Genomic DNA, 22,683 nt, shown 5'->3' with positions numbered 1-22,683 from the left:
GAACCACACTCAGGGGATCCGACCCTTAAACCATCTCATACGGGGCAGGCGAGCCGGACCTTAGTCCCGGAGCGGGTCGGTAAAACCTTCCCTTTATATATACCTTAATTATACCTTAATTCTATATATATACACAGTAATATATGTTAAACTTACAATTACATAAAAGTTTTAGAAAATAACAGTACTACATTTATATTTATGTAGTGAATAATTATAATTACTATATTTAAAACTAGCATTTACTTTCAAATAATAAAAGTAATCAACCCGGCAATGTTATTTATACAAAAACATGTTAATTATCAACATAATTCCATTGTCGTCCAGCGGTTAGGATATCTGGCTTTCACCCAGGAGACCCGGGTTCGATTCCCGGCAATGGAACTTTTTAATTAAATTTATTTTTATCTTTTGATATCCAATCCAAGTATATTATTTAATAATATACTCTTTGAGCCATATACTTTATTGATTCATGTATTAAAATGATTCAAGCATTAAAATGTATGCATGCTCTTGGACTCATTTTGGAACAAACACCATATTCTCACTAGCAATCCACCATCAGTTTCAATTACTAATAACTAGGAGCCATTATCAGGCTACAGACAAATTCGACTGAAGTAACAAAAAGATGAGATCTTAGCGTTAACTATTATGAATTGCATAAACGACGTGGACTCGTGGAGATTAAAGAACGGTCTACTAAGATTCTGGGATCATTCTATTGCTCCTGAAGTCTCTTGATTAGTCTTTAATCTCCCCATTTAATTCTTTCTTATCTGATTTTTTTCATCGTTTTTTGGGGCTGAAAAGGGATTTCTTTAGTTTACGGAGTATTGTTGAAGAGATTACAACATTATACACGTGTATTGGAAATTATTCTACATTTTAATATTTTTAGAGAATATAGTATAATTGACTAAATATGATGCTGCCATACACAAGTGTGGACTTACATTAGAGTTAGCACGAGACATCAATGAAATATGTGATGTAGTGAATTTTTTTTGAGTTTTAACTAGTAACATTAGTAAGTAGTGTAAAAAATTTTTGAGTGACACAATTGAAGTATGTCACCTAGTAAAAAATCTTTTTTGATTTTCAACGAGTGACCACCATTCCTAGAACCGCAATTGGCCATACAAGTATACATGAGATAAGATGATCAAGGTGTCGTTTGTTTTTCAGTCTGCATATCTTATTATGTCATATGTAAGTCATCTAGTAAAAAAAAATTTTGTCCCAAAACCTCCATATTTTCCCCCAAAGCCTCCATATTTTGTCTCAGAACCTTCAAATTTTGTCCAAAAACCTCCAAATTTTGCCCAAAGCCTTCATATTTTGCCCAAAAACCTCCATATTTTGCCAAAAACCTCCATATTTTGCCCAAAAACATCCATATTTTTTTACCCAAAAAGTTGCTACGTTTTTAAAAAAAGTTTCGCCCCGAGTGATTTTTATTTTTATGTTTTCGCCACTATCTGCAACCTCACAGACTTAGAAATGTGATTCTAACTGCTGCAGACATGATTAAGTTATTTGCAAACATAAAAACAAACAGTTTTCAATATTCAGCATAAACACCTTCAGGCCACACGTAGTCCGCAGATCTTCAGACAAAAACATCCTAAAAAACAAACAACATCCAAGTCTCTTCATATGAGAATGTTGAACTAGCATATCCGTGGGCATTGGAATCCTAAAGAATTTAAATTGATTGTTACCATCAAATAAACAAGAACAAGTACACAATCAGATTCCTAATGAAACATGATGACAAGATAAATATCGAGTGGATAAATTGCCGTTGGAAAAAAGGCTCGCTGAAATGGCTAACGTGGATCACGAATCCCAAATGTTTCGATGCAACATACTCAAGAGTAGGGGTCGTTTAAGGTAGGTTTTTTATGCCGTATCCCGTTGAATTATTGCTTAGAGGGGTCTAAGTGGTTTTAGTCTCGATTGCTTTGTCGCTGCGTTTGATCAGCACTGTTTTTCGAGTTCTAATCCGGCTTGATTTTTTTTTTCAAGTTGATCCACCTTTGTAGTAACCGATGGGTGAAAGCTTTTTCCTACTTAAAAATAACCGATCTTGTTGTCTATATTTCGTGCAATCCATATAGATCCCTTTCCTTTTTCGGGTTTAGTTTTAGTATACATAGTATGATGTTATAGTTTGATGATGTAATTAGCCCTTTGGGCCTCCTGGTTGTACTCTCTTTTTTATTTAATAAAATTGTTGGCTTTAAAAAAAAAAAAGATAAATATCGTAAGTGCATTATATCTTTATTATGATATCCTATTAGAGGTGTCAAATGGGTGGAATGGGTAATGGGTCAACATAATTTCGGATCAGATGGGTTTGGTTCTTGTACGGGTCAAGTTACCTGGAATTTTATATAGTAACAAACAACCTTCTTTTTGACATAACAAATGGTTGGTGTGCCGGATAAGATTATAAAAGTTATTTTCAGTGGTAGTTTAATGTTTGAACAAAAACATGGCCGTTACGCGTTGACTTAATGGTAGCGGCTATTGAATTGTACAAATATTTTTTGCACGCTAAATAACTGAAAAAAATAGAGGCACGTAAGGCATTTGCCAAAAAATAAATGTCAAATCATCAATGGGCCAATTGGGCTGAGTACCGCATCGAGTAAGTAAGCAAGTAAATAAGTATGTACCGAGTAAGTAGTGCAAGTGAGGGTATTTTGATAAGGAAGAATGGTCAAAATTGCAAAAAATGTTCTCTAACTACGCATCACGTACAACGATGGTGTGTGCAAGACTATGTGTGGTGCGTGTTACCGACGTTTTCAGCGAGACATATTACTTCCTGGAGTAATACACACAACGCACCAAGCAACACCCATCTTGTGTGTTGGTCTGTGCGTGGTGCGTGTTACACTAGATAAGAAAGGATTTTCAGGATCAGATTTCCTTACATTTTACATAATTTTAAAATAACGTTTTATCTTCTTGAATAAAATAGCTTATTATCAGTTATTTTCATCATTGAACCAACCATCATTCTTCTTCACTATCTCAAGAAACGATGAACACTCGAAGGATATTGGATGCAAGAGAGAATACTTATGAGTTTTTCTAGGGTCAAAGAGAAATTCATTATGGAGAAACTTAACCGTAACTCATACGGGAATTTTATTCCGATTTTAAGCTCAATGATGATAGCACTGTAACCTTTAAATTTTTTGAAGACACGTACATTTGGACGCTAGAGGTATCCGGCAGAGCCCTTAGTGTTCTATCTGCGAGAACTTCTCGTCGAGTAATTGATGCACTTCCTGACACAATTCGTTATCAATAATTGATTAACAAGATCTTTGGTCCTCAACACACCTTTGATTCCCTCCGTCAAACAATATGACCAAATGATAGCTTCAACATTTTGGCCTACGTCATCCATCATTCAGAGCAACATACTTGGAGAAACATACTTGGACGATCGCTTGAGGATGGCAACATTACTGTCATTGAGATCGCAGTACTTTGGTGCTTACTTGAGCACATGCACATCAACATAGCCTCTATCATGGCTAAGTACATGAATGAAGATCGTCATGACAACAACAATCTTCTCCCATATTTCCTTCACCTATCTAATTTGTTTGTGGTGCTAATAAGATCGACCAAGGTAAATTGTTTGTTGAATGTTGATGCAGTCAAGTTAAAAGGGACGAACGACGATTCGGATACTGTTGTTCAATCAATTAGAGTCTAGACCCTGATTGTGGTGCTAATATGATCGACTAGGGGATTGTTTGTAACGTATAAGGGAAGGTTTTAAAGTCGGTTCAGTTGAAGTTGATGTTACTAAAAGTGGAGTCAAAGACACAAACAATTGCGCGGACTCTTATGTTTTGGGTCACAATAATGATGTTTTGAACAAATATGATATGGTTTCTAATGGTGATGGTTCGGTTGGAATTTTTATTTCCAATGAAGGTGCTATTAATTTTGAAGTTATAAAGAAAAAGTGGTTGATGGAGTTAATGGTTTGGTAATGAAGGATGTTGAATCAAAAAAGAAATTGGATGATGTTAATGAAGGTGTACCAAATGAATTACCACTTTTTGTTAATAATAGTATTGCTAGTATGGAGTCAGTGGGTGTTTCGATTCATAATAACGCGAGTAAGTCCTTGGAAGACGGGCCATTGTATGCCCGTGTATGCCAAAAACATGTGAGAAGAAATGCCTTAAGGTTTGGAGGTTTGTTCGGTAAGATCGTGGTTGAAGATACTCCCAACCGAGACGGAAGGACCACCGACAAGGTAGAAACAGTGGTTTTTCCTAATCAGAATGCTGAGAAATTCATTCAAGTGGAAGTTGGTTGAGGGGTAGGAGGTATTGCGATTGTATAGATTCTTCGTGCGAGGGGTTTTAAATAGCTTGGTATAAAGTATAAACTAACTGGAAATACAAGAATTTCAAGACGACAAAGTTGATAAATCGGGGATGTTGGCGGTTATTCATCGGGTGCCGGCTATGTACCAAGCTATATGGATCCGAGATGCAAACTGGTTGAAAATGGTTTTTTCCAAGATCTCGAGGATCGTGGTATTATTGCTTCCTGTTCGAAAATTTTGGTTGGCGAAGGTTCTTTTAATGTTTTAACGTACAAGATCATTAATCGGACCGAGAAAAGGATTGATCGTGAGACTTTAAACAAGAATTAGGCTCCATACTTTGGTGGTTGTATTGTTTCGTCGATTTGTTGCTTTGGAGTGTTTTATGTTCGCAGGTATAAATTAGGCCCGTTTAAGTCGTGGTTCTTTGTATTTAGTTTTGATTTTTTAGTATAGTTTGTTCGCTTTGTGGTTTCCTTTTTGGTGTAATTGAGTCTCGGTGTTTGATACTAAATAGTTATAGTTTGTTCTCGCTCTCTAGGTTCAAGTTTTTTCGATCACTTGTTTGTATCTTTCGTTGAGAACGTTTTATTATGGAAAACGTTTTCATTTTTATATGAGTTTGCGTTATTTTTGTTAAGAAAAAGTATAATGTGTTTAATTTTGTTTTTATTTATCTACTTAGATTTAAGAGCCCGTGCGTTGTACGGGTACTCCTAAGTAAAATAAATCTAAAATGTAAAATGTTATATTATCTTACAGAATGATAATTGACAATATCAATATTATCCAATATCAATATAACTTGATATGTACTTAACAACTAAAAAAAATAGTAATATAGATAATACTATAGCATCATATTTGTTTTTTGATCAACCAACTATGAATCAATAACATAAAGACTTGATCGGACAACTTCAATTTCATTAAGATTTAAGAGCTTGTGTGTTGCACGGGGACTCTTCAGCAAATAAACTTGAATTGTAAAATGCTATATCAATTAACGATATGATAAAGACATTTGCAGTTCAAACGTGTTTCATAAATTCTAAAAAAAAGTGAATCTAAGTTCAACTCAAGAAGACTTTTAGGCATAAAAACATTTTCCATATCATTCATTACATATCTTTATTGTACATATTTGGTTACTTTATCTGTGGACAATTCAGGTCGGGTTGATAAACTAAAGGATCGAAATTACCCAACCCAAGCATGGCATGATTTGAAAAATAAGTTGTGGTTTTCAACCCCATCCTGGTACACACACCCGTTTAGTTAACGGGTCAAACAGCTTGACAGGTTGCTTAATCTGGTATATGTTCTTATTAATTTTTTTTTTTTTTTTTTTTTTTTTTACTGTTAGTACTTAGTAGTCAACTATGTCTTACCTACAAACCTTTTATTATCGGCACTGCCAATTGTAATTTTTAATAAGAATACTTTGCATAAACTCATTATGACCCATTTGACCCATCTAAAGTCAAATTCAACTCATTTCTAAATGAGACCTCTTAACAACCCTCATAACCAAACAAATGCTCTTAAAATTAGCAAATTTTGACTAATACTCCACTAAAAATAAGCCACTCACTAACAAACGGTTTAAAGCCTATGAGGATGTTGAAAACATGTTACGTCAAATACAGTACAAAATGCTTACACGGTTAACGGTTTTGTAAAGTAGGATGCTTTTCGATGTTATCTTGAAAATCAAGTGACCAGACTATAAATTAAGAACTAAGTGAAACGGGTTGCTATTCAAACAACTTACAAAAGAATAGAAAAATGATAAAAGAAAACAACCCAAAGGTTGGATCGATGAAATGTTTACTTCTTGGTTGATAAAGAACCATGCTCCACTTCAGAGTATAACTTTAAATGGCAAACCCTGAAGTTAAACATAAAGGAACTTTTTATAGATATGCAATGAAATGGCTAAACAGATGTAACAAATGAGTAAGGAAATGATTATCAACCTGAACTTTTTGAAGATGTCGTAGAATTGAATCTTATAATCGGATAATTAACCCAAAATACTCGGTTGTCGTTCCAGGATCTCATCTAAAAGGTGTTCCCAAACTTGAAAGATTGATGGCAAATTTCTGCAAAATATTAACAACTTAATAAAACTTTGAAAAATAATAATATAAATACAATTTTCAAAATGAGATTCACAAAAAAATGTGAAATCGATAACAAAAATTCCTTTATGAACCAAAATTGCTTTTGAAAACAAAAATTATATGTAACAGCAATATTTATATACAGAAACTAATGACCCAAAGTTTTGAACATTATAATACACTACATACAACTTTCGCCCATTTTAACTGTTTTTAAAGCTAATATCAGTATATCATTTGTAGATACAGACATTTGATGAGTGTGTAAATAGGGAGTAATACCATTTCTAGATCACGGATACCACAAGTACTTTCAACCAAATTGGGTCGTGCACGAACATGATAGATTATAGGTCTTTCAAACCAGGGGCTCATTATGTGTGTTCCCTCAGGATAAACCTATTGATGAAACACGTAAAACCTCGCCTACCTCGAGGTCTATGGTCGTGCATATGCACGGCCCAAGAAGTAAAACCTTGCCTACCTCAACGTGCTTGGATCCGGTGACTATACCCTTCGACGATAGGAACAATGTCTCGCTGAAATTGCTGAAAAGCCAAATCAAATTGGAAATAAAAGTAACTTAATTTCATCTTATAAAAAAATAGCAATCTACTAATAACAATTCACATACTATAACTTAAAAATCATTTAACTGAACATGTGTTGCTCTTAGTTGACATCGGTTTAAGGTTGTGCGACAAACTACCACTCCACACAAGTGATATTTTACTCGAAAACAATACGAAAAAGAAACTAAAATATCACCTTTTTCTTCTGACTTTTAAGAAGCCCTACTTGTAATTAAAAAGAACTCATGTTCTTGAGGATACAACCTACACTGAAAAACACATCAAAATTAACTCCTGTTCTTGAGCACACCATCAAAATGAAGAATTATTAGTTTAATAAGATTCTTTTGAAGGGTCACACATCCGATATTACTTCCATATGTTAATCATCCTTGATTACAAAGTGCTAAGTTCTAACGCGAAAATGCATATAAAAGAATAACTTGTTCGACTCGGAGAATGAAACCATATAGCTCTTTGATCTTTATAATCATGATTGCTCCATTCAATGACAGTAAAGAATTGTATAGTGATAAAACAAATAACAACGATATATTCTAACTTAATGATATGAGTCGTGATTATAACTACACTCAGACCATAAAGGTGTCAAACTAAAGCCAAACTAAATTGCTTTAGTGGTAAACTTATTAGGTAGCTAAAGTGGAATTTTTACTTCAAAAGCAGTGCTTAGCAAGTCATCTAAAAAAACAATTCACATAACTCTCGCAGGCAAAACATCAAACAGTTGGTGGGCACAAAAAATTAACACTAATCACTTAAAATTATACTCCGTATCAGCTATTGATCTTTACCTTAATAACCGTCTTCATAAGCTCTAAAACACAATTGAGCATCACTTTCATATTGCTTAAATACAAATATTTCAACCCGTAGATTCATTACTACATAGACAATCAAATTAAAAAAATGGAAAAAATTAGAGAAGAAAATAAGCATCAAGGCAAATACTTATACATAATTAAAAGAAGCTACTACTTTATCTACCTATATTCCAAATAATGTGAATAATTGAAAGAAGCTACTACTTATCTACCTATATTCTACAAACATACACATAATTATTTAAAATCAAAATTACATGTTTAGGTAGTGTTTTTAAACAGAATTCTGTTTTTGGGAATTGTATATCAAATAACACTATCACTTACAACAATTTTGTTCATAGTATATAAAAATAACAAAGATGCAACTATAAATCACAACCAAAACTGACCTCAAACATCTTCTTGCAGAATCATCAACTACCTGTTAATCAACATAAGTCTCTCTAAATTGCTTGTTACATGTAAAAAAAACCGTGCAGTAACAAAAACCCTACTATATCACATTCAAGCTTCTGCAATGACACAAAAAATTAAAAGAAAACACTTACATTATATATGTGTACATTAGTAGCTTACCAAATAGGGAAACTCAGTTGGTTTAATTTTATACTATTTTATCAAACATAATGAAACAACAAATTACAAATACACAACACAAACACATAACCCATTGCAAAACCCCTAATTAGTAATGAGATTACAGGATATAAACCAAAAGGATGAGAACAATGCCTAAAAAATCTAGAAGTAACAAACACATATATATGAGATTAATATAAAACATACCCTTTCAAAACACACATACATAAAAAATAACATTACCTCAAAGATGACCTCAGTGAAAGTAAGTGGCATACCAATGGTGAGCATTCCAAATCAATCAACCACGACACTTACTACAGAAGCATTTCTTCAAACACCTTGTCTTCATGTGTAGTTCAACAATAACAAAAGAAAGCTTGATTAGAACACGGTAACACAGTTACATGATCATCTTATCCAAATACATCACAACAAATAACAAATGTAAACAGAAATATTAAAGTGCGCAAAAACAATTATAACCCAAGTGATTATCAAAACATTATTATGTTTATCCGTACATAATATAAACCCAGAATGGAATTCAGAACAATAACAACCAAAAATCAAAGGAACAACATATTAACCACCTTTAAACTACTTTGGGTTGTCACATACCAGTATATTATTTAATTCATATCTTTTTATAACGAACAAAAAATGATATGAATCAAGCATTATTACAAGCTTGATTTTCAGTTTTGTTTATTAAAATTTTCAGACTTGTTTATTTGACCTACAATTGCCGATCAAATACTGAATCACCCGATTTCAAGCCCACAATAAAATACAAAATCAAACACCTTACTATGCAAACCATAAAACACTAATTTATAGGTACAAAAATAGCAGTATGCAAACCTTGCGGTAATCGGTAAGTGTAACAGCGTCGCCATCGGTAATCGGATTTATGTTTGTGATTTATGTATATAAAAGATAAAAGATTTTAAAAGATTTTCTCATATTATTTTTTTTAAAAAATAACGTAAGCATGATGTATTGATTTTTTAACGACTCTCATTTATTGTTTTGGAAGTTAACAGTATTTTTTTTTTTTTTTTAAAATACGTTTCTCAAACAATTTTATATTTATTCTTTTTATCAACTATTATAATTTTTTTTGAATGTTTTTTGTTTATTTTTTAAAATCTTTTTTTCATCGTAAACGATATCCCGCAAAAATGTAACTTGGATTTTGGACATATTACCAGATACTCATTTCAAGAGTAAAAATGTACTGAGTATCAACTATCAAGGAACCAATGAAATTATTCGTAAATTTGTGGGACGTGTAGGTGAGGAGTGCTAGGCACTGTTGTAAACGGCGTCTGTTGTGTCTGTTTCGACGCCCGTTGCGGCGTTTTGGTGACTAAACCGTTTCGACCCCGTCCCGTTTTCTTATAAGCTGGTCAATGGTCAAAAGTCAGGTCAAATGCAGAAAAAATTGGGTTAACGCCAGTCAAAAGTCAGAAATTCTGTTAAAATCGGTAAAAAGTCGGTCAAATCAATCAAAATTGACTTAGTTTAGTATTCCATTTTGTATTATATTAACGCTAATAGCAATTATATGTACAAACTTGTCAACGAAGGTTTTTTAGCTCTAAAATATGTGTAAATATATATTTATATATATAAAAGTCAACATTAGTCAACATCCGTTTCGACCCCGTCTCGGCCCCATTTTTTCCGTTGCGACATTTTGAGGTCGCTACCGTTTCGGACCCGTCTCGCGTCTTTTTCAACCTTGGTGCTAGGTATGTATCCTAAACTTAATCAGCAAATTAGATTCTGGTTTAATATTTCCTTTTGAATGTGCACACCAGGTGTTTGACAAAATGCTTGAAAGAGGGAAGGTTCCAATTTTGTCGTATTAGAACATCGATCTCTAACTAACAATTACTATAAATTATGGTGCTAGGAAAAGTTGGGTTGGGATCTTCACAAAGCAGAAGAATTTCCTTTTTTATAAGATGCTGTGAATAAAAAATGTACAGAATATTATTTTTATTACCGGCCAAAAAGAATCTGATTATTTAATTAGAACTATGTTATTGTTCGACGTCCTACCTCTTTCTTTAAAGGCGCCAATTTGGGTTGGGAAAACAGTACAGTATTATATGATTTTATGTGTTGTTGAATCATATTTGACATGTTCAACATGTATTATTTAATTGGGGCATTGATATATCCACTGCCGTTTTGATTTTGATATATTAACATTATAACATATTTATTCAGTACAATATGTGAATGAGTGTTTCTGGTGGATATATGAAAATAGTGGATATATCACCAACCATTTAATTGTGGCCATACAGATGATACACAATTGAATAGATTTATATAGACTAGAAAAGTTATGATTGTAAAAAGTCAAATGTGACCATAAGATGATGAATTAGCACTTTAGCAGAATGTGTATGTCAATCACAAGTCATGCTGACTATTTTTTGTTTATTTGTTTGTGTTTTTGGTGAAGATGTTTGATTGCTAGTTTGCTACATTTCATGATTTCAGTTATGACTTGCTAAAGTTACTTCAATGTACAATTTCATGCTAACTACGAGTAATTTTTGTTTATTTGTTTGTGTTTTTGGTGAATATCACCTTTTGTAACTGTGGAAATTAGTTGGATAACCAACTATGATGTTGAGACTTGCAAATGTTCAAAGATGACATCACTCTTGTATCATTTGATTGAGATGCATAGATGGTATGATGTATAGTTTGTCTTGTAGTAATAGAGTATATATATTTGTTGATTTATACTTATATGTACTTGTAGTGAAAATGTTAATTTCACATAAAAAGTATGTTGCCATGTCCTGCAATGAGAACGATAGTAAGTTGCTAAGTGACGCACTTTGAATGTTTAATATTTATTTCGACCGTAGCTCCTGACCCAAAATTTCCTTGAGGTTTTGTATATTGACATCAGCTTCTTCTGCTCCCTTAATTTTGCAATCCACCTATTTTCCGCTTAAACTATTTGTTTCAGTTTGGTTTGAGTTGGGTTTAACTAGGGATGAAGAATAAGTGACAAACTAACTTTACGAGAATCTCGCTACTAATTTTTAACGGATTATTTTAATAGCCGTGCAACGCACATGCTCAAAACCTTAGTTGACCGCTATAATATGCGGAGTATATTTATATTTGTTGGGATGTTACGCAACTGCAGGCTGCAGCCACCATGTGGAAAATGTCATTTGGTGTCTTATTCCGTAATTTTAATTAGGATTTTACGAATAGAATTTGAAGGTTCACCAACAAAAAAAACATATTTCATTTTTCTCACTATTAAATAAAAGTCAACTTTCTTAGAATGTTTAGTTTAGAAAAAAAACATATTTCCATTTTTTTTTTCACTATTAAATAGAAGTCAACTTTCTTAGAATGTGTAGCTTCTTCACTCATCATGTGTCATTACAATTGATCATCAACTTCGTACTATTCTCTCTCTCTATGACACACACAAACTCTTTATCTTTACATACACTTTGTTTAATTCTTAATTACATGTTTAGCACTGAATGTTGAGTTATTCACAATTTACCGCGTTTGTTTTTAACCACTTAATGACATATGGACATATGATGTTGAATGGTTCAACATTCAGTGTTTAACCATTCAGAGTTGAAACACTCGCTTAACCATTAATCATTTATATTTCCTGTGATATCTTTATCTTTCTTAAATTATATCAGAACACTTATCAAACAACCATATTGAATCTTTTATTAATGAAAAGGTTAATAACATAATTTTTATCTCATTCATATTGTTCATTCATAATATTACTTAAACATGTTATTGTCATTCAAAACCAAGTTCATTAAGAATCTTTGAATCATTCGGATTATAAACCATTCATCACTTAATGCGTATAAGGCATGATGCAATACCTTAGCAACTTATGAAGGGAAATGCCTATGCATATATGTGTTCTGTATATGCACATAAAAAAATATTTGTATTTATATAATAAACCACCTGTATATATTGGTCTAGCTATAAATACAAACCTTTGCAAACCTTAGAAAGGCACTTAATATGGCTCAACTAGTTGGTTCAGAAGAAATAGAGTCACTGAGATTTGAGCTGTCAAAACTAGGAAGAAGTTTAAGATCATCTTTTCGTCGTCATACATCATCTAGCTTGCATGCTGATGATACAGATGAGCATCTTGTTGAGTGGGCTGCAATTGATAGCTTGCCAACATTTGAACGTCTGAGATCGTCTGTAATCATTGACGAAAATGGAAAGAAGGTGGTTGATGTCACAAAGCTCCTTGCTCCTGAAAGGCACATGTTTATTGAGAAGCTCATCAAACACATTGAAAATGACAACCTTCAGTTATTACAGAAACTCAGAAAACGAACTGACAGGTAAGTAAGACTTCCGTTGTTGTTCATATACTTATACTTAATACTACTAAATTTACTCCATAGTTTTTATGATTAAATAATGTAAGCTTAATTACAGTTGAATATGTTTTAATTATAGAGTTGGAGTTGAGTTGCCTTTTGTTGAGGTGAGATATAAGAATCTTTGCGTAGAAGCCGAGTGTGAAGTTGTTCATGGCAAGCCACTCCCAACTCTTTGGAATTCGTTGCAAAGTCTGCTGTCTGTAAGTATCTATTTGCATGTGATTGTTTACATATTCATTGCAAAGTCTGCTTTGTGTAAAGGAATGATTGTTTACATTTCACCTCACCATACCTCACATGCGTGGGTTAGGGTATTGTTGATGATAACTCTGATATATGTATTCAACAGGGCATTGTGATGATACCTGGTTTAAATTCTAAACGGGCAAAGATAACCATAATAAGCGATGTCAGTGGTGTCATTAAGCCAGGAAGGTACGTTTCAATCTCTTCAACCTCGTTTAATGTATAAGCAAAGTACTCAAGATATTCAAGTTTAATATGTTCAGGATGACTCTGCTTCTTGGTCCTCCGGGTTGTGGGAAAACCACATTTATAAAAGCACTTTCGGGAAACCTAAGCAAATCTCTCAAGGTTTTGCAACTTCCATTTTGACTAAATTTATTGCTAAGATATATAGTTTTAATTAATTGTGTTATATATACTATTGAAAAAATAGGTTAGTGGTGAAATTTCTTACAATGGATACAATCTTGAAGAAATTGTGCCCCAGAAAACTTCTGCCTACATAAGCCAAAATGATTTGCATATCCCCGAGATGACCGTGAGGGAAGCACTTGATTTCTCAGCTCGGTGTCAGGGCACTGGAAGCCGCGCAGGTGTGTTTTGCTTACTTCATGCATACACATCATGTACTTATATGAAGGTCTATAGTACATATTGATATTTAAAGGCTTAAGAACTAAATGATAATTGTTTTCTTCTGATTAAGACATCATGATGGAGGTTAGCAGGAGGGAGAAAGAAGGAGGGATTATTCCTGAACCAGATATAGATACTTTTATGAAGGTAACACATTTGATAAAGTAAATAACACTATACGGAATAAAGAGGACAGTAATAATGTATATATATTTGCACTTAGTGATTTATTATCATCTAAAACTTTATAGGCCATATCCGTTGAGGGACAAAAGACCACCCTTCAGACAAACTACATCCTGAAGGTAATTGTTTTATACGTGAGCTTCTAATTAAGTGTTGTGTATTTGGATATGCACAATTGTTGCTTTTCGTACGACTAAGTAACATGTGGTTCCAGATCCTTGGACTTGATATTTGTGCTGATACGATGTTTGGAGATGCGATGCGCAGAGGAATATCTGGTGGTCAAAAGAAAAGATTGACAACAGGTAACTTCAGTTCATGTCAGTGAGTCCTACAATTTCAAATGCTACCTACCTTTAGAATCCGACTATTAAGGTTGTTGGCAGGGGAGATGATTGTGGGTCCCACAAAAGCTTTATTTATGGATGAAATATCGAATGGCCTAGACAGCTCCACTACGTATCAGATAATCGCTTGTCTCCAGCAGTTGGCACATATAACAGATGCGTCTGTACTCATTGCACTTCTCCAGCCTTCACCAGAAGCATTTGATCTGTTTGATGACATCATGCTGATGGCAGAAGGGATGATTGTGTATCATGGACCTCGCACTAATGTTGTTGACTATTTTGAAGGTCTTGGATTTAAGTGCCCTGAAAGAAAAGGTGTTGCTGACTTTCTCCAAGAGGTAGTAATGTCACTATCTCTCTAAAGTTTGCTACTTCACACAATTTTTGAGTTATTATGCAATAAGAATTTATTCACATGCAGGTTGTATCAAGGAAAGATCAAGCAAGCTATTGGTGCCGAACTGACGAACCGTATAGTTATATCTCAGTACCCACCTTATCCATGCGATTTGATGAATCTGATTTAGGAAAAGATTTAAACAAAAAGATAATCAAACCGTTCATGAAATCACAGAGCCATGAGAATGCAATTTCATTCGATGTGTATTCGCTTTCAAAATGGGCTCTTTTTAGAGCTTGCATGTCTAGGGAGATTCTTCTCATGAAAAGGAATTCTTTTGTCTACATCTTTAAAACTGTCCAGGTACTTTGAATATACATTCTTTAATTTACATCGTCTCATATTACTATTATCTTATAAAGTTTCGAATAATGTGAGATTATTTCTATGCAGCTAATCTTTATTGCAGTAATCACTATGACAGTATTCTTGCGAACCAGATTAAATGCTGATATACTTGACGCAAATTATTATCTCGGTTCTCTCTTTTATGCACTTACAATACTTCTAGTTGACGGGATTCCAGAAACGGGTATGACAGTTGCAAGACTTCCAGTTTTTTATGAACAGAGGGATTTGTGTTTCTACCCTGCTTGGGCGTATGCAATTCCTGCTTCCATTCTTAAAATTCCGTTATCAGTGCTGGAAGCCACTATTTGGACATGTCTCACTTATTATGTTATAGGATACAGTCCTGAACCAGAAAGGTGAACATCATAAAAATTATTTTAAGGGTTTTAAAGTCATTTCATGTTTTAAAATAATTAAATTTTGGTTTGTAGGGTTTTCCGCCAGCTAGTGCTACTTTTTGCGTCACACTTCATGTCAGTATCTATGTTCCGTTTCTTGGCATCGGTTTTTCAAACGATGGTTGCTGCTACAACTGCAGGGAGTATATTACTTTTATTTTTGTTAGTGTTTGGTGGCTTCATTATACCACATTGTAAGTTCTGTTACTTCTTGCTTTTTACTCCATATTTGATATGTATACAGTCCTGTAAAGACTAAAATATCTAAGGGGTGGGAATATTTTGCAGCTTCAATGCCTGGTTATTTGAAGTGGGCATTTTGGGTTTCTCCACTGTCGTATGGTGAAATTGGGCTTGCGGTGAATGAATTTCATTCTCCCAGATGGAACAAGGTAATAATAAGTCTTGTATATGAAATGAAATAGGCTTCAGAGCATATTGTACTCACTGTTATGTTGTTTTCCATGCAGATGACGGCTACAAACGTAACCATTGGAATACAAACACTTAAAAGCCGTGGCTTAGACTTTGATGAAAACTATTACTGGATATCACTTGGTGCCTTGTTCAGTTTTGCACTGCTATTCAACATAGGTTTTGTCTTGGCTTTAACCTACTTCAAAGGTAATATTTTTTTTTTTTTGGACAGCAGTACGGGATCACCCAGGGGGACTTAACCACCCACACGTTCATCTCCCGCAGTTGCATAACCTGCCCCCAACTGCTGCCCAGGAGGAAACCCGGCCCAATCCGAGGGCATGGGCAGTAAAACCCCCTCCCCACCGTCCCCGCAACGCGATGTGCGGAAGGCACCCTTGGTGGAATTCAAGGGTAAAGGGGCAACCTTGTGTGCAATGCTGCACCCTACGGGAGTCGAACTGCTGACCTCTCGCTAAGAGAGGCAGGCCAATAACACATGAGCTACAAGTACAACACAAGGCTACTTTAAAGGTAACCTAAATAATAGAGAATGGCATGTTTTTATCATAATTAAGTGTACTTTGAATACTTCAGCTCCTGGTACTCGTGCCATTATTTCGAAGGACAAGCTATCTGAATTACATGAAGGTGAAGTATCCCTACGACATACTAACGGAAATAAAACAACTAAAAGTTCCAACAATATTGACTCCGAGCCTTACGAAGGTTAAGACATTTTTTTTTTTAAATTTCTTGTTGGAACTCGGTGCGTCAATAGATATTTAATAAGCATTTGATGTTGCAGGAAAAACGGTACTACCTTTTGAACCGCTAACAATTACCTTTCAAGATCTACGGTACCATGTTGAGCCCCCACCGGTAAATGTGTAAATGTATCTTAAATAGATAGATATAATATGAATTGTAAACTAAATTCAAAATATTGGATTCCTGTTGTTCAGATTGGGCGTCTTTTAAATTTTTAATTTACTTTTCGTTTGGCATTAGGAAATGAGAGAGCATGGATTCACTGGAAAAAGACTTCAATTACTGTGCGATATCACAGGGGCATTTAGACCCGGTGTTCTTACAGCATTGATGGGTGTAAGTGGTGCTGGGAAGACAACGCTTCTTGATGTTCTCGCTGGACGTAAAACCAGTGGCGTTGTTGACGGAGAGATTCAAATCGGAGGGTATCCTAAGGTCCAAGATACGTTTGCTAGGATTTCTGGTTACTGTGAACAGACTGATATACACTCTCCCCAAATTACAGTTGAAGAGTCGGTCATATTTTCTGCTTGGCTCCGTCTTCATCCCGATATTGATTCAAAAACCAAATACGTACGTACGAAATATCTGTATGAAATATTGTATATATAGTGTTGCTTTCTATTAGTGGATGTAACTTAACTAATTACTTGTTGTACAGAAATTCATAAAAGAGATCCTGGAAACAGTTGAGCTTTATGCTATAAAAGATGCATTGGTTGGGGTTCCTGGAGTTAGTGGTCTATCAACAGAACAACGTAAACGTCTCACAATCGCTGTGGAAGTTGTGGCTAATCCCTCTATTATTTTCATGGACGAACCTACAACAGGACTTGATGCCAGGTCAGCTGCCATTGTCATGCGGGCTGCAAAGAATATTGTTGATACAGGTAGAACAATTGTTTGCACCATTCACCAACCGAGCATTGACATATTTGAGGCCTTTGATGAGGTAATCTCGACTTATATTTAAATACTACACGAATAATGACAAAAAGAATCTCATGTATTGCCCCATGCATCCTTGTTCCTGCAGTTAATCCTATTGAAAAATGGTGGACGCATGATCTACTGTGGGCCACTGGGTCCGAACTCATCTAGCGTCATCGAATACTTTGAGGTTAGTTGCATTAGAACGATGCAATTTTAAAATATATACGGAGTATATCATAACTCGTATTGTTATACAGAGCTTGAGTTTGTCTTTTGATCTAAGAAAAAGGATCATTTTATTTTACGTTCACGTGAAATTAATTATGTGTTTGAATCAGAGCATTGATGGGGTGCCAAAGATTAGAGACAACTATAATCCAGCAACGTGGATGTTAGAGGTTACGTCGGCATCAATGGAATCTGAACTTGGAGTTGATTTTGGACACATCTATTCTACTTCAACTTTGTACGAGTAAGTTGCACCTTTTAGCTTCATCGCGTTTGACAAAACAAAACCATGGTATCAAGCCATTTATATACATCCCAATATCCATGTCTAGTTTTATTTGATGTGTTATGCATCATGCATTATGTTAGGGCCAATAAAGAGCTTGTGAAAACATTAAGTAAACCACCGACTGGTTCAAAAGAGTTGTATTTTCCAACGCGTTTTCCACAAAACGGTTGGGGCCAGTTCAAGGCTTGCCTGTGGAAACAATACTTGTCCTATTGGAGAAGCCCGTCATACAACTTGATGCGTTCCCTACATATGCTTCTTTCAGCGTGTATTTTCGCTTTACTCTTCTGGGACCAAGGGAGAAAAGTGTAAGTTATAGTGCATTTCATGTGTTCCTTGCTTTCTTTTTGCACAACCATATACAAATTAGAGATAATAATCATTCCTTATTTATTAGTCAGTTTGTTTAAAGTAAGATGTTTTCGCGTGACAGACATAACCAGCAGAGTTTATTCACTATTCTCGGTTCGATGTTTGCTGCTGTAATTTTTTGTGGAGTGAACAACGCATCTTCCGTTCTACCATACGTCGCAATGGAACGAACAGTACTGTATAGAGAAAGGTTTTCTGGGATGTATGCATCATTGGCTTATGCTCTTGCACAGGTATCAAAATTTTCATTTTCTACATTCTGAAGCATATGATAATATTATGTTTTAAGGACTGTTTTAATTACTATTTTTTATAGGTGACGATCGAGATCCCTTATCTGTTTGGCCAGACACTTGTATTCACGTGCATCACGTATCCCATGATCGGATATTATTGGTCAGCCTACAAGATTTTCTGTTACTTTTATACATTCATGTGCACAATGATGTACTTCACCTATCTTGGAATGCTACTTGTTTCGATGACCCCGAGCTTTCCAGTAGCCGCCATTCTTCAGTCTGCATTTTACACGATGTGTAACTTATTTGCTGGATTTTTAATTCCTAAACCAGTAAGTCAGTAAATTTCTAGAAGTTGATAAATGAATACGAAAACGTTCCGACTGGAACTTATTTCATTTGATCTTTCTTGCAGAAAATTCCCAATTGGTGGATATGGCTGTACTATTTGACTCCTACTTCATGGTCCCTTAATGCCATGCTTACTTCTCAATTTGGCGACGTGAAGAAGGAGATCGAGGTTTTTGGGGAAACTAAACCTGTTGACGAGTTCTTAAGAGATTACTTCGGGTATCATCACGAGCAGTTACCACTTACATTTGTTCTACTTGCACTGTACCCTATTGTTCTCGCTTCTCTATTTGCTTATTGTATATCTAAACTCAACTTCCAGAAAAGGTAGATTTTGTGATCTAAGCATACTGTTATGAAGTTAAGGGGGTTAATATAAAATCTTCAGAAGTACAGGGACTAAAGTTATCAGGTTCTCAAACTTGCTTTGTTATTTTCTGTTACAACAGAATTAGTCGTTGGTGTTCAATTCATGCTATATAATCAATTGAGGTTGATTATCACTGTAATCGTGTTCAGTTTTCTGTATTACTCAAATTCATCTTGTATGTAACACTAATCTTGTACAACAGTTCATGTTCAGTTTGAATGAGATTTGATTCAATTTGACTTTTCATTTTAATTGATATAATAATTACAAATTGCGTTTGTTGTTGATCTTTCTTCACTACATACAAACTTTTTAAGTGAATCTTGTACGTATTTCATTACTTCAGATACAAACTTTATTTGCTTGTTCACGCATGATGTTGGAAGTACAATCGTTACCTATGATCATCATGCCTTTGATATGTATACATAGGGCTTACATTTACATATGACGTGCATATACCTTACATATTCATATCTTTGTGGACCTCACATATCAAACCCTAACAAATGTGCTTATATAACACATTGGAAGCTAGGGTTCCACCGTAAATACAATCCAAAAACTAACGTTAAAAGGGTTCACATACCTCGATTGTTATTGGCACCGCATAAAACATTTAATATTCTCAACATATTAAAAGCGATAAATCCTCTTAACTATTCTCATATGAGCTTAATCCAAAGATAGGGTTACATTAGATCAATCTTCACTATCTACACTTTGAGCCTTGCCTTATAGAAAAAAACTTTTAAAAAATTGATCCATCATACACCATTTTTAAAGAACACCCTTGATCACAAAGGATCATAAACAATCAAGAGAAAATAGTATCCGTACATAGATCTATTTGGGAAGTATAAACCAGAATTTGTTTGTTATGATGTACCAGTACGCAACAAACATTCGACTTAATCATGGAAGAGAAAATGGTTGTCAAAGATGAACTTAAGCACCATTAACTCGTTGAGTTTATGATTCAGTAGTATTTCAGTGTTAGATGATGAATTTCGTCACCATTAATCTTTTTATTCAGAAGACCGTGTCTTTTTGCAAAATGGCTACTGGAACAACTGATACTGCACAAGCAACCGTAACTCTATCGACTGAAAAAGAAGCAGAATAGTGAACCAACATACACAGCATACTAGCAAACCTTAAACTGTACATATGAGAGGATTCCATTTATGACCTCATCTTCAATAAGGGACCTCCACATAACAAAGTTTCAATGTAAATTGTAAAACCAAAGTCAAACGACTTCAACTAAAATTAACATAGAATGAAACAAACTACTACACAAACGAAAACATGACACTTGCACAATATGTAGTTCAACGTTCATCACGACCATCAAATGGTAACATCATAGGGTTTGCGGCTCGGTAGAGTTGAAAACCTTGGCAATCTTTTCAGTGGGTACTAATGGTAAATATGAAGAAACCTTGTATCCTTTCTCTGCTGTTTGCTGCAGAGTCTGATTGTACATTTCAGAATAGTAAGCTGCCTTTGGGACGACCACCTTAGCCACCTTAGGGAAGAGTGGGAGCTGGTTAAGAGAGTGCCAAGCTGAAACAGCATATTGCTCAGCAACTGGCTCTAGCCTGGTGTACGCAGTTTTGGCTAGACCAGAGACGGTTTCCACCACACCAGCAGCCTTGAACTCAGATGCCATGGTAGACAGGTTTTTGGTTTTAGTTGATATCTGCTTCACCAAAGGAGGTGCTTGGCTGTCAAATTTGGTAACAGACTCGTCAACCTGAATTCATATCACAAGCATATGAGACTAAAAGTGACAAAACATGAATCTCATAAAGCAATCATAGTACATAGATGCTACATATCAATAAGCCTACAAGAATTAGAAATGGATTCAGCAAACAAAACTGACCTTACGATCAACAAACTTGAGGACCTCAACAGGGACATCATGGAACTTGTCATATGCAGGGCCAACTACAGTCTTTATAGTACCTTCAATCGTCTCCACACCTGGTTTGAGTGGACCAGAGTTTTCCTTAGCATAACCGTATACCTTTGATGCATAAAGAACTGCATGGAGCACTGCCACTTGCACAAATTCCAGGTACTTCAACTTCTCTTGTTCAATTTCAACCTTTTATAACAAAAAAGCATACAAATCAATACTTAATTAGTTCCACATTCACAAATTATTATATATGGTCCTGTTATCAAATAACAAGCTCCATAGCTCAAACACATATCATTATTCATGGCTATGTGTCGTAACACTGCTGATTTGAAGTTATTGCTAACGCAGATACAAATCTTCTAGAAATCATATATCTCTGTACTCCTATTATATACACATTATTACTTAACATCAAAGTTTTTCAACTAAATCATATCCTAATAATTCTGCTCATAAACATTATTTAGCAAACATGAGTGATGAGTGGGATACATATAAAATACACATGATCACCATTTCAAAGTCATACATATACACATCAAGTTACTATCAAAACATATCCTGTAGATTATACATACAGACTAAAATCAATAATCACTAAACATAATTATTTAACAACCTTCAAACAATCAATCAATAAGTTCAGTATTCGTACATAAGAAATCAAACCGAAACAAAATCAAAATCAAAATTCAAACATACTGAGTATACTCAACAATTAAAAGCATAACTAACAAAATAAAATTAACGAAGACTAAGAATTAGCAACTATGGACCTCTGATTGATTAGTAACAACAGCGTCGTTTTCGGCCATGATCAATATGTACGTATAGATTCAGATGAAAAACTTGAAATATATCAAAAGGCGACGGTTTATTGAATCTGATTAAGTGTATTTTTATTGATGAATCGAGGTTTATATATTAGGGTTTGTGTCTGTATTCCACCGTGCAAAAGGAAGGTGCAGGTAAGGTCTAAAAAATATTGACTGCAATTTGAGAGAAAAAAAAAAACATGTTTGCTTTTCGGTCCCTATATTTATCTAACTTGAATAACTAGCCCCTACACTTCGATGCTTTAGAAATAGGAAACTAGCTAGTGATTTTTTTGTTTTGTTTTGGACAACGATTGAGATCAACCGAGGGGACTAAACCACCCGTTGAGATCATCTCCCGTTTCGACTATGCCGATGCAGCGATAATAACCCCACCCCCATCGCTGCCTGGGAAGAAACTTTGAAACCGATCCAAGGGCAAGGCCAAGTAAAACCCCCTCCCCT

The 22,683-nt window shown here is 34.7% G+C and overlaps 2 protein-coding genes and 1 non-coding gene across 3 annotated transcripts; 2 read left to right on the top strand and 1 right to left on the bottom strand.

The window, feature by feature from the left end:
- Nucleotides 1-315: 315 nt before the first annotated feature.
- Nucleotides 316-387, top strand: TRNAE-UUC (transfer RNA glutamic acid (anticodon UUC)). Its single transcript has one exon. It is a non-coding gene; the product is annotated as a tRNA-Glu (tRNA).
- Nucleotides 388-12,292: 11,905 nt separating this feature from the next.
- Nucleotides 12,293-19,518, top strand: LOC139852906 (pleiotropic drug resistance protein 3-like). The gene is made up of 24 exons (XM_071842248.1): nt 12,293-12,891; nt 13,010-13,133; nt 13,283-13,368; nt 13,443-13,527; nt 13,613-13,772; nt 13,886-13,962; nt 14,067-14,120; nt 14,216-14,306; nt 14,388-14,689; nt 14,773-15,054; nt 15,145-15,458; nt 15,534-15,694; nt 15,789-15,892; nt 15,971-16,124; nt 16,515-16,646; nt 16,726-16,799; nt 16,929-17,261; nt 17,350-17,640; nt 17,725-17,808; nt 17,960-18,093; nt 18,219-18,446; nt 18,572-18,743; nt 18,827-19,081; nt 19,165-19,518. Exons 1-24 carry the CDS (start codon nt 12,557-12,559, stop codon nt 19,429-19,431), a joined length of 4,299 nt encoding a protein of 1,432 aa, XP_071698349.1. The 5' UTR covers nt 12,293-12,556; the 3' UTR covers nt 19,432-19,518.
- Nucleotides 19,519-20,596: 1,078 nt separating this feature from the next.
- Nucleotides 20,597-22,346, bottom strand: LOC139851983 (stress-related protein-like). The gene is made up of 3 exons (XM_071841192.1): nt 22,180-22,346; nt 21,362-21,586; nt 20,597-21,229 (listed from the first exon to the last, which is right to left on the bottom strand). Exons 1-3 carry the CDS (start codon nt 22,216-22,218, stop codon nt 20,837-20,839), a joined length of 657 nt encoding a protein of 218 aa, XP_071697293.1. The 5' UTR covers nt 22,219-22,346; the 3' UTR covers nt 20,597-20,836.
- Between the last annotated feature and the right edge of the window lie 337 nt (nt 22,347-22,683).

The sequence above is a fragment of the Rutidosis leptorrhynchoides genome, chromosome 6 (assembly GCF_046630445.1).
Source record: "Rutidosis leptorrhynchoides isolate AG116_Rl617_1_P2 chromosome 6, CSIRO_AGI_Rlap_v1, whole genome shotgun sequence".
Taxonomy (NCBI): Eukaryota; Viridiplantae; Streptophyta; class Magnoliopsida; order Asterales; family Asteraceae; genus Rutidosis; species Rutidosis leptorrhynchoides.
The sequence above is the reverse complement of the archived record's forward strand: the minus strand, read 5'-3'. Positions and strand labels throughout refer to the sequence as shown.

Bases quoted from the DNA above. Each gene is read 5' to 3' on its own strand.
- LOC139852906 (XM_071842248.1), top strand. From the start codon at position 12,557: ATGGCTCAACTAGTTGGTTCAGAAGAAATAGAGTCACTGAGATTTGAG. The intron at 13,963-14,066 runs GTAACACATTTG...AAAACTTTATAG, and splicing joins ATATAGATACTTTTATGAAG to GCCATATCCGTTGAGGGACA. The intron at 14,121-14,215 runs GTAATTGTTTTA...ATGTGGTTCCAG, and splicing joins AGACAAACTACATCCTGAAG to ATCCTTGGACTTGATATTTG.
- LOC139851983 (XM_071841192.1), bottom strand. From the start codon at position 22,218: ATGGCCGAAAACGACGCTGTTGTTACTAATCAATCAGAG. The intron at 21,587-22,179 runs GTCCATAGTTGC...TTGTTATAAAAG, and splicing joins TTGTTACTAATCAATCAGAG to GTTGAAATTGAACAAGAGAA. The intron at 21,230-21,361 runs GTCAGTTTTGTT...ATATGAATTCAG, and splicing joins TCAAGTTTGTTGATCGTAAG to GTTGACGAGTCTGTTACCAA.